The sequence below is a fragment of the Tupaia chinensis genome, unplaced genomic scaffold, assembly GCF_000334495.1.
Source record: "Tupaia chinensis unplaced genomic scaffold, TupChi_1.0 Scaffold000242_1, whole genome shotgun sequence".
NCBI lineage: Eukaryota > Metazoa > Chordata > Mammalia > Scandentia > Tupaiidae > Tupaia > Tupaia belangeri.
Window position 1 is genome coordinate 269,801 of NW_006159720.1, and position 13,032 is coordinate 282,832.

General features: G+C 37.0%; 1 protein-coding gene and 1 pseudogene across 1 annotated transcript; both read left to right on the forward strand.

Annotated features, from left to right (window-relative positions):
* LOC114007842 (inhibitor of growth protein 1-like) overlaps nt 1-963 on the forward strand; it is a 4,472-nt pseudogene extending 3,509 nt beyond the window's left edge.
* Nucleotides 964-3,580: 2,617 nt separating this feature from the next.
* On the forward strand, nt 3,581-4,540 carry LOC102482639 (olfactory receptor 8K3). The gene has a single exon (XM_006148746.1). It carries the CDS (start codon nt 3,581-3,583, stop codon nt 4,538-4,540), a length of 960 nt encoding a protein of 319 aa, XP_006148808.1.
* The last annotated feature ends 8,492 nt before the right edge of the window (nt 4,541-13,032 follow it).

The window sequence follows — 13,032 nt, forward strand, 5'->3', positions numbered from 1 at the left end:
TTCTGAAGGGAAAGGAGGCCAGGCAAGGTAAAATGCTTTCGGCCTTCTTGAAATATGCCTTTGCTGGCACTGTCTGAGAGGCTAGGGAGTCCCTGAAATTCACCAAAGCTGCTTCCACCCTGGTGGCACAGGGCACTGGCCTTGGGGGCTCCTCGCTTACCAGCGCAGGCCAGGGCAGAGCAGTGTGGGGAACAGCATGGCTATGCCCAGCTGACGAATCCTGCTATTGTTGGGACTTCATAAAAATGAGAAATCCCAAAGGTTTTGGATTAACATTGTAAGAAATTTCAACTCAATATGAATGGTACCCAGAAGAGGTGAGTATTGCACTGAATTTGAAGAGCTTCAATTTGGAGCCAGGAGCTGAGAGATAAGAATTTCCTGATTGTGAGTCAGATGGTGGAGCTGGCTGAGAACTGGACCAGACAAGTGGACAGCCACGTACAGCTATTTGCGGCCCATCAGGACATCAGCTACTCCACAGACAACAGGGCAAAGCTGGCCAGAAGACTAGGAACAAGACACTTAATGTAGGCTGAAAAGCTGAATAAGAGGTCACAGAGACAGCACATTGCATCAATGAAATACCAGAGAACACACCTAATAATCATGACCACAAGGATATCACCTCAGGAACACCCAAGAAGCAGAAAGCAAAGTCCTCCAATAAGAAGAAACACTCCAAGGCCAAAGCATAAAGTCTCCCCCACAGACTCTGTCATCCACCAGAAGGAGCAGACATACTGACTGTGCAATCAGGTCTCCTGTGGAGAGATAATAGGCTACGATGATAGTGCTCCATTGAGTGGCTCCACTTCTTGGGGTGTGACATAACCATAAACCAAAGGGCAAGAGGTACTGTCCCAAATGTCAAGAGATAATAAGACAGCAATGGACAAAGCACTGGAGATATCTAAAAAGAGTGAGCCTATAATAGGTAGTTTTGAGAAATTCAATCGATAGTGAAAAGAACAAATCAGAACAGTGTATTTATTACATTGTCACCTTTGTCAAGGTGTAAGATTGTAAAATGATTATTTTTAAAGACTTAGAAAAGGAGTCATTCCTATGATGGGTTTGGTAATGATTCTCCGCCTTTTGTTTTTGTTGCTACATGTGTGACACAAGAAATGGTTTGTGGGTCAGCATTTTAGAAACTATAAGTATAGGTTTGAAGTAAACACTGTAAAAAAATGGCAGAGTAAAAATCTACAGGTAGGGATCAATCATGGTAGAGTGTGCTATGAAGATGCTGCTGCTAAAAATTGGGCCAAATGGGAAATTAGGAGTTGCTTCTTGATTCACCTAAAGAGGCTGGTTACAGTGGCATTCACCAGTGGTCGAAGCTATTGGGGAGGCTGGGACAGCTGGACTGCAACATGGCAAGGGCCCACCAAACCTCTCTCACTCAGTACTTCTTTCTTTCTCTTCTTTTTTTTTCTCAAATAAATTTATAAATGTAGGTATTTATTTGGGCATGTTAATGTTTTTTCAAATAGCTTAGTTATTTAGTGGCCCTAGGATTCTTCATGTGTATGATTTTTTTTTTCCAATTTGCTAGAAGATGCATGTGCTTGTTGGAAAGAATGACAAAGAACAGAGAAGGAAGGAAAGTCAGAAATCACACCCTACGGAAGATGGCCATGCTGCAATACTTATTCTTCCAGTCTCTTCTTAGAATTTTAAGCATACATGCACTGTTGCTGGTGTGATTCTCAAGCCACCAGGTCTGGAAATCACACCATGAAGTGAGCCATGTTGAATCCAGCTGCCTTAAACTCCATGCCATCTGTTTGATCTGAGATCATAATTTTTTAAAGTATTAATAATTGTCTCTCCTTAATATACCCTCTAGCTCCTACTCTGGTATATTTTTAATCTCTGAATTATGAGTCATATTCAGATATAATTTATAAGATTATATATATATATATATATACTCTGCCTTCTGAACTATATTATAGTTTGATAAAAATATTGTTATGGAGTAAATGCACATAAGGAATGAAATTAACCCCTAGAAAAGACATTTATCTCACCTGTAGTGTGCATTTTTTTGTCTCTATGGTATCATGGAACAATGTGATTTCAACTCTTGATTTTTGTTGTTGTTTTTTTCCCTCTAATCTGTAGTATCCGTTTATTAGAGGAGAATTTTGTTGAATTTTTATTATAAAACCAGTACCAGGGACCTCTTTTTAAGTTTACTCAGATTTCCTCATAGTGCACTAAGATCTTGACCAATGAAGTCCATTTAACTTCTAACATATATTTTACTAGCCCTCAACTATAATAAAAATGCCTTTAAAGGAAGATTAGTATTTGAAGCAAATTTAGTGAAAATAATATAGATGAAAATATTTATAAAATAGAAGATAAATTATTCAAAAAATAGTATATTGATTAGTCAATTTTTCACTTGTTCAAGTGTATTAAGCTTTCATCTGTATCCCTATAGTTAAGGGTTTTCAGAAAAAAAACCATACAATGTCTTTAGATACTACTTGGTGGGTTGTTCCTGGGAAACAATGGACCAGTGGGCTTCTGCACTTGACCTGGGCTCCCATCCTGGCCCTGCCCCTTCAGGCTCCATCTCTTAAAGGGGGCTAGTCAATTAATTAATTAATTGATCAAATCCCTGATGATTAAAAGCTTCTTAGCTATCTGAAGAGTAAACTACAAAATTTCACCCAGAGCCTCAGCAGTGAGTCAGGTGAAAGATTATAATTTTGCCTGTTGGTGGTCTAACATCTGAGCTGCAAAGATTAGAATTACCAGTTCCATTTCATGTGTATCTGAGCAGAGCAAAGATAACAAACGGAGACTGTCACAGTAGAAATAACTGACAACTGCCATCTCCTTTCCTGACAGCAGACCTGAACCATGGGGAGGTTGGGAGGGCACGGGAAGACTACTTTCTCACATTGGTGGAGTTGCCGCTGTGAAGGGAAGGGGCTCTGGATCTTTGTGCCCTCCAGGGACAGGTGACATTGAAGTCCAGTTGGCACTTGACCTTGGGGTAGGTTCAGTTACCCTCACCTGCATAGGGAGCTGCTGCCGTGTTTTTCAAAACAACAAAAACCTGTTTGTCTCTCTATTAAGCAGTTGTTAAATGTGTGTTTCTGATGAAAGTGCATGAAAATGTCTTTAGAAATTGAAATGTGATATGTGGTAAATGAACTTAACCATGATTAGGATCTATTGAACAATCTCTGTCTCTGTATATAAATCATCTTACACATTTTTTCTTTTTTTTTTTTTTTTTTGAGAGTTGTTTTTGCTATAGGACACGTGCGCTCACCAGAAAGAAAGAGACAGACAGAGAGACAGAAAGTAAGAAATCACCCCTCAGGGAGGATGGTCTCGCCGCAATCCCTTCTCCATTCTCCTTTAGGGATCTTGGACATGCACACACATGCACCTGGCATGAGTCTAAGTCACCGGGTCTGGGACGCAAATATATATGTATCTTAGTAGTACATGCATTCTGAACTGAAATAAAATCTCTCCGATATTACTACATGAACCTTACTGACTATGCTTATGTCTCTATGTAGAACAGGTTTTCTGATAAACCTGGATGGAAACACTCAACCTAACAGTGGTGAGTGAATTTATTCTCCTGGGAATCACAGACCGCCCAGAACTGCAGGCTCCATTATTTGGACTGTTCCTCATCATCTATGTGATCTCACTATTGGGCAACTTGGGCATGATCATCCTCACCAAGGTGGACTCCAGGCTGAAAACCCCCATGTACTATTTCCTCCGACACCTGGCTCTTACAGATCTTGGTTATTCCACAGCTGTGGGACCGAAGATGTTAGTAAATTTTGTGGTGGAACAAAATACCATCTCCTATTATTTGTGTGCCACACAGCTAGCATTTTTTCTCGTGTTCATTGTTTGTGAACTTTTCATTCTGTCAGCGATGTCATACGACCGCTACGTGGCCATCTGTAACCCTCTGCTCTACACTGTCATCATGTCACAAAGGGTGTGTCTGGTGCTGGTAGCAATCCCCTATCTCTACAGTACATTTGTTTCACTCCTAGTCACCGTCAAGATTTTCACTTCACCTTTCTGTGGCTGCAATGTTGTCAGTTATTTCTACTGTGACAGTCTCCCTTTGTTATCTTTGCTCTGCTCAGAAACACATGAAATTGAACTGATAATTCTAATCTTTGCAGCTTTGGATTTGATTTCATCTCTTGTGATAGTCCTTGTGTCTTACCTGCTCATTCTCCTAGCCATTCTCAGGATGAAGTCCTCTGAGGGCAGACGGAAGGCTTTCTCTACCTGTGGATCCCACCTGACCATGGTCACAGTGTTCTATGGGACTTTGATATTTATGTATGTGCAGCCCAAGTCCAGTCATTCCTTTGACATTGACAAAGTGGCTTCTCTATTTTACACCTTGGTCATCCCCATGTTGAATCCTTTGATCTACAGTTTGAGGAACAAAGATGTAAAATATGCCCTACAGAAGACACTGAGTAACTTATGCAACATTTTTTCTTCAAAGTTGAGTACAATATAATTTGTATATATTAATGTATGCATGTTACTCTGATCTGTATGCTTCTGGGGGAATTACAAGTACAACTATTTTGACATATATTTACATATTATAAGACCTATACCAGGGTTTCTAAAATTGCTTTACATAAAATAATGAACAAAGGAGTACAAATCTTTGCTTCCCATGAGGATAGATAGATTTTATAAACAATAAATCACTGTTATAGAACAGTCAAATGTCCCAAATGAATATAAATAATAAATAAATAAATGAAGCCAGTAAAGTGAGCATGCTGAGTAGAGTGAGGGAATAGTGGTAATTACAGAATGAAGTGGTAAGGGCTCTTGTACTTTAATAAACCCTGGAATAAAACTTTTAGTGTTTATGTGTTTATCTGTATGACTATATAAACTCCTTCTTTTTCTGTTTCATCCTTCACCTTACTGCTCATATATTTTGGAATTACATTCAATATGTCAATAGTTGTTTGCATGATATATAAGAATTCGAGTTCTTGTAAATGTGCTCAAGTAAAAACAATCCCAAACATTGTGAACCAGGTCTTTCCTCATCGGTACCTCTGTTTCCACTTGTGAATCTGTTAACTGCACATATTTCATAGCTCAATAATCCATAGATTCTGATTGGTCCCCGATTTTGTGCCAGTCAACCCCTGTGGTTGACACTACACAATGTATCAAATTATTGCTGAAATTATTGAAGCCATTCAGAGAAGCTTTCAGGCTTCTGTCCCCAACCCCACCCCACCCCACCCCAACCCCGCTCATTGTTCTTCTTCTCACTTAATGACTACTTTTTCAGTTTCATCAATTGTTGTTTACTTATTTAGCTGACATAAAGTAATAACCTATGTTCTAGTTGTCTTTTATCTTTCCTTTGAGTAAGAGGACCATTCAAAAATATTTTTTCCTCTTTTTCACAGGGTTAACGTGTCTCAATATTGATCAATATTAATGACTCATCATATTTTCATTCACATGCATTGCTTGACAGCTTCAGTTAATTATTGTACTACTGATGAGAAAATAAAAAGACCACATGGACCATGCTGACCTGTGTGTCTACTCTATCTTTCTCCCATGTCCTTTGGCAGCTGTAGACCTTTCCTATTGCAAGGAAGGTGGTCTGATAGATGAGCAATAATGTAATTTGGTTACTTTTATTATTTTTAATGCCTATAAGTTTTCATTAAAGGTAGTGAGACCAGAAATATTTCCTTAGTTTGTCATCATGAAATAAAATTTCATGTGCATCCTGTGCAAATGTAAGTTGAATGAATCTGTTTTATTAGAATATGATTAAAAGCTGCACAGTGCATTGTCATATGAAGACAAATATTATCATACTGTTGATGCAGATAAATGCATCTTAAAATGTTCACAGAAACTACTACTACATAATAATCTCATACTTACTGTCTACATTATGATAGGAATTCTTCATGTGTCTATTAATTTAGTCAATGAAATACTTCTGTGAAATAAGTTCTAGTAAAAACTTTATTTTTCAGGTAGGAAACTAGAGACTGAGATAAATGAATTAATTCTTGGAATTCACCAAGTTATCAGGTATTAAAAGCAAGCTTTAAAGTCTAGTGATACAGCTCCAAAGTTCCTGATCTTAAGAATTACTGGGACCAGCAGTTGGCGTAATGGCTATGTCACTGGACTCCCATGTAGTCAACCGTGGTTCGAATTCCCAACCCTTGGCTTAAACTCACACCAGGCATGTGTGCATGCATGCCCAAGATACCAAGATGAGAATGGAGGAGAAGGGATTGCGGTGTGGCCATGCCCCCCTGGTGTGGTGATTTCTCATTTTCTGTCTCTCTCTGTCTTTCTGGCAAGTGCGCTCACCCTATAGTAAAACAAAACAAAACAAAACAAAACAAAACAAAAACTCTCAAAAGAATTACTACATAGTCTTTTTAATGTAATTTTTAATTTTTATTTTAAAGTTTATTACTGATGTATTATAATTTTACCTATTTGCAGGATAAAATGTGATTTTTTAAAAATAACTCTTATGTATTTATCTATTTCTTCGTTGTGTTTTTCAAGCCTCCAGGTTGACCATGTGGGAATCCAGCACCTTATCTACTGCACCACATGTTGGTCCCCTAAGATGATTTTTTCACAAGAACATAGTGTGTAATGATGAAAATGTGGCGATTTATGTATCCATAATCTCAAACTTTTGTTCTCATTTTTGCATTGGAAACATTTAAAATTCCCTTTTTAATTACTCTCAGATATGTAGTAAATTTTCGCTAATTATATTCATCCTGCTGGATTTCATAACACAATAAATTGCTTCTGTTCTGTACTTATAATTGTGTTTCTGTTAAGTGACTTCACTCTATTTCCCGACCTCCTTATCTTATTGAGTATCTTATAATCATTCTTTAACTTTCTACTTCTATTGGACAGTTTTTCATCACTATTCACAATAGTCCAGATATGGGTTCAATCCACCTAAGTGTCAATTGGAAGATGGATGAAGATATACACACACACATACACACACACACACACACACACACACACACACACACATGAAATACTATACAGACACTAAAATAATTAAATCCTATCATTTGAAGTTAAGTGGGGAAATCTGGACGACACTATGTTAAGTGAAATAAATTGGACGCAGAAAGTGAAATACATTTTTTACAGTATTAGACCCTCCTCTCTTCTCTTACCTGAGATTTTTTGACAAAAAAATCTATACATACCATTAGATTTTATTAAATTTTAGAATTGTTGCCAACTGCCAAAGATGACTTCAGTATCCAACTGCTCTAAATTGTACACACAGATCTCGCAAGGGCTCCCAGAAGTTTTTCATCATGGCTGTTTAGGCTAAAGATGTTATTCCACTAAATTAGAGCTCCATTCTGCATTTTATCTAATAGAGGAATTTAAAATTCATTTACTCTTATTGAAAAAGGCATATCTGGGACCAGCAGATGTAATAATGGTTACATCACTAGACTCCCACATAGTTACCATGGTTCAAGTCCCAGATCCAGTGACTTAAACCTCACGAAGAGTGCGTGTGTGTTCATGCCCAAAATACTGACAGGAGAATAAAAGGGAAGGCGTGGCCATCCCCTATGGGATGATTTCTTGCTTTCTGTCTCTGTCTTTTTCTCTGGTGAGTGCCGATACCCTATAGCAAATATCTTTCTTTAAATAAAAAGAGTAAAAGAAAAAGTCAAGCCTGTAAAATTCCAGGTTTTTACTGGAGAACTGAATATATTAGACAAAGAATCAAAGAGATTAGGCTAAATAAGCTTCTCCTTCTCTCTCTCTCTCTCTCTCTCTCTCTCTCTCTCTCTCTCTCTCTCGTTTTATATTTTTGCCATGTGGTGCATGCTCTCACTGGAGCGACATAGACAGAGAAAGTGAGAATTCACCACCAGCGTGCAATGGCCATCCCACAATCCCTTCTCCTCCATTTTTCTCTCAGTATTTTTAGCATGCATGCACATTCACCCAGCATGATATTCTAGCCACTGAATCTGGAATTCGAATGCAGTGTTGACCCTGTGGGATCCAGTTGTCTTAACCTTCATTTCCCATGCTGGCCCTAGCTTCCTGTATCAATCAGAGCAGTTTCACTTTGTTTTATTGACTTCAGGTGAATTTTAATAAATGACAAAGCAGTGCTTATCACTGTAATGGTGGAAAATCACAATATGATGTTCTATAAATACTGCAATGTAAATTACATCGATAAGGAGACAGTTATTATTATGAAATAAAAAACTATTAAATAGGGACCAGCAGTTAGCGTAATGGCTATGTTGCTGGACTTCCAGGTAGTCAACTGCGGTTCGAGTCCAGGACACAGTGGCTTAAACTCACACCAGGCACGTGTGTGTGCGTGCCCAAGATCCTGAGAGGAGAATGAAGGAGAAGGAATTGCGGTGTAGCCATCCCCCCTGGGGGATGATTTCTCGATTTCTATCTCTCTGTCTCTCTCTGTCTGTCTGGCGAGTGCACATGCCCTAAAACCTCTTAAACAAAAAAGATTAAATAACTGTCTAAATGCTTTAGAGACCCTATCATCTCCACAATGCTACATAAGAGAAAATGAATCACTTACAATTAAATAGGAAAAAATCCATCTATATTGGTAAATAAAACATTTCTTTTCTTTCTTTCTTTCTTTTTTTTTTTTTTTTGAAGTGGTTTTTGCAATAGGGTGTGTGTGTTCGCCAGAAAGACAGAGAGAAATAGAGAAAGAGAGAAAGCGAGAAATCATCCCCCAGGGGGATGGTCACACAACAATTCCTTCTGCTCCATTCTCCTCTCGGGATCTTGGGCACACATGCACATGCGCCCGGCATGAGTTTAATCCAACGGGTCTGAGACTAGAACTGTGATTGACTACATGGGAGTCCAGCAATGCAACCATTATGCCATCTGCTGGTCCCTATTTTATTTTATTTCTGAAGTGCTCATAGTCATTGATTTTGTGAAAAAGAGATAGAGAGAGAGAAAGTGAGACACAGACCCTTTACAATTAGATCTTCACATGTCAGTCACCCATAGACTCCGTCAATTAGGATCATAAGCATGCATGCATGCACCTAGCATACTGAAGGAAACCGCTAGGTGTGATAGAGGCTCTTGAAATGAATGGATAGGAGAATGAGTAGATGCACTAGTTCCCATATAGCCAACCGTGCAATTTGAGTCCGAGACCAAGAGGTTTAAAAAACACATGTTTATGTGCATGCATGCCAAAAATCTTGAGAAGAAAATGGAGAAGGGATTGTGAAGTGGTCATCTTATCTCTTCAGAAAAGATAATACCCCTATTTGCTTTTTAAAATATCTAGAAATAACTGTATTATAAATAACTGTATTGTAAACACAAAACAAAGTTATATCCTGGCAGAAACAACACTAGTCAAAGATGTTGTATGTCAACCTATAATTCTATGTACAAGAATATCCTTGGCCAATTTAAGTATTATCCATTATTACGTAAACTTTCTCTGTGAAGTCATTCTTTCATTTACTTATAGATTGCCTGTGCATTTGAGGGGTTGGATATGCCTAATATTTCACAATATTATAAAACTAAGATATTCATGAAGACTTATTGTTTCCATTGTTTAACAATATTGCATAATTTATGTACTGAGTTAGATTGAAGTATGAAATACTTTTGGTATTTGGCAAATATTTTTATGTGATGGAACATTCAGAAAATAATTAGAAGATATCCAAGACATTCTCCCAAAGGTAATTATGTACAATTTGTTTATCTTCAAAGAGATTACAACTTCAACATAATAAGTCTCAAGTGGGTAGAAAAAGACTTAAATCCATTTGCAACAGTCCAAGATTAGAACAGAAGAAAATCAAAACATAATCTCCATTAAGGTAAGTCAAAGTAGTGGTCTTTGAAATTTCTAAAGACAAATAACTTAAAGCCGGTAATCCCCAAGATTTAATGTGCCCAATGCTCTGCAATACTCTCTGTTCCTCTTTTCAATAATCTTTAATCATCTGTAGAATTTATGATTAAGACATACTCATTATATGGGCCCCAACACTCTGTGTTTTTTATTTATGCCAATTTTAATTTCAAATATCTTACTGTTTAGTTATATATTTTAACAAGAATCTGTCTCTATTATTATTTATTTGCTTCAGTTTCTTTGTCTCTTAAATATTGTGTAATATGAAGTCATTTTTAAAATTTTATTCATGGATTGCATGTGTCTTTGGAGGGGTTACATATACCTAGTATTTACGTGTTATTTTGAAACTAAGATGTTCATGAAGACTTATTTGTGATTTCCACTGCTAAATGGTACTTCTATCTACTTCCTAGAGTATTTATACCACATGAGTTGAAACCTGTAAATTCACTGAAATGTGACTGCTACGAAATGAGTTCCATCTACTTCGTAACAGGGTTGTGTTCTTTTCTCTGCTGGACTTCTTTTCATGAAACTCTATTAAATATTCATGAGTAATTTCTAATGGCCAGATCTCTAATTAATTAATCAATAAAGAGAGATATTATAGCTATAGGGTGCATGTACTCTCTGAAAAGACAGAGAGGGACAGAGACAGAAAGTGAGAAATCACCCCCAACAGGGGGGGATGGCCACACTGCATTCCTTTCCCCTCCATTCTCCTCTCCAGATTTTGAGTAGCGGCCACCTGGGTCCAGCATGAGTTTCAAACTACTGGGTCCAGGTCTTAAACCATGCATGATTACATGGAAATCCAGCAACTTAACTATTACATCACTTGCTGGTCCCTGGCCAGGACCCTTTTGTACAGAAGGGGGAGGTATTAGATGCAATGAGTCAATGGGCAAAACGTACACATGTGTGAAATATCACATTTCCCTACCCGAGCAGCATTTTCAGGGAATTCACTCTGGCCTGGAACCCTGAAATGTCTTTTTATAATTCATTAAATAGCTGATTCCTTCTGGTTTTTTTTTCACCTCCATTCTCCTCCACATGTACCCAGTGTTAGTTTTAAGTCACTGGGTCTTAGATTCAAACCACAGTCGACTACGTTGGAGTCCAGTGTCATAACCATTATGCCATCTGCTGGTTCCTTGTCTAGCAATTTTATTGGACTAAACCTGTAAAGTTTTCCTGCCTACTTTTTGTTGCTACTGAAGTCTCCATTGGTTAGCTTAATGGTCACTTAATGATTAAATAGAGATATCTTTAAATATCTTAAAACAGTAAGTATACAACCCGGAACATGCACATGTCCTAGAATCCCAGAAATAAAAAATAAATAAATAAAATAATTTAATACATTCTGTCACTGTACATATTACAGCTTATAGAATGAATTTTCCCAGCATGAATACACTGTATATCAGTCCAAGTAAAGACATCATCATGCACATTACCATCAGTAGATGATTTTCTATTTTTGTGTCCCGTAAATTCTTTATTTTTTAAAAGTTAAGAAAATTGTAAAAACATATTAATATATGACTATTAATTTAAAAAAAACTTTTCTTGTTTCTAAATTAGTAGGTTTCAATACAAATGTCACTTTCTTAGAAATATCTTTCCTTGAGACCAGCAGTTAGCGTAATGGCTATGTCGCTGGACTCTCACGTAGTCAACCGTGGTTTGAGTCCTGGACCTGGTGGCTTAAACTCATGCTGGGCGCGTGTGCATGCGTGCCCAAGATCCTGAAAGGAAAATGGAGGAGAAGGGATTGCGACGTGGCCATCCCCTCTGGGCGGTGATTTCTCACTTTCTATCTCTCTGTCTGTCTGGCGAATGCACTCACCGTATAGCAAAAAACCCTAAAAAAAAAGAAATATCTTTCCTTAATAACTCATGCGAAATTATGTACCCAGTTTATCCTAACGTATCTTTTTGCCTATTCATTTATTTAGGCATTGTACTTTGCAATTATCTTTTCATTTATTTCTGTAACTAATTTTTACTTCTTCTTTGACATTGAAACAACATTTCCATTAGGTGAAGGAAAATAACGTATCTGAAGTTTGAACATTGCCTGAAACAGATTAGAAAAAATAAATATGTGGTAAATAAATAAAAAAGATAATTCAAAGAAACCAAAAGCAGAATGGTGTTTGATATCAGAAATAAACTGATATCAGATAGTCAACAATGTTAGGACTTCTTTTGGTGTTATTTCTCTGATTCTTTTTACATTGCTACTTCATTCTGTATTTCTGACTCTGAAAAAGTAACTATAATACCTTTCTGTTCTCTCCTTTTAGAAAGAGATAAAATGTCAACACTTATAGGCTTTCATAATAGAAATACGTATGACGACACAGTCTTGAGTCATAGGAACTTAACCTGCAAATATTTCAGTAAGGGACCATGACAACACCTCAGCCAGGTATCCACCACTGAGCTAGCAATTGTGACAGCACAGATATGGACTCTAATTGGCTTGGATAATTTCAGATAATCATTCTTATGAAATAGCTCTTGAAAAATATTTAGCCATAGTAAAATGGCTTGCCAATTTTATGCCAAATATATGCAATGTAATTTTCATAGATACTATTAAATAAGAATGTTATTTTTATTACATTAACCCAAAATATCAAAAAGGTCAAGGAGATGATTAAAATGATTGTGTAAAGAAGAAGAAAGGACTATCTGGGGTGATATCAACATTTTTTTTTAACCAGTAATACTAACATGTATGTGTACATTTTGTGACAATTCACTGAACTTTACACTTCTGATATATGTGTGTTTCCTATATGTCTTATACATTGGCAAATAATCTAAAAATGTTAAATATCAGACATAGATATATTTTGTAAATTTAAACAATAGTAAATCTGTATTTTATAAATTAAAAATAGTGTTTAAAAGGAAAAATGTAGGACCCAGCAGGGTGTAGTGATTACGTTGTTGTACTCCCTCATGGTTGACACAAGGCAAATTCTGGACTTGTTGGCTTGAAAATCACACCAGGCGCATGTGCATTCCTG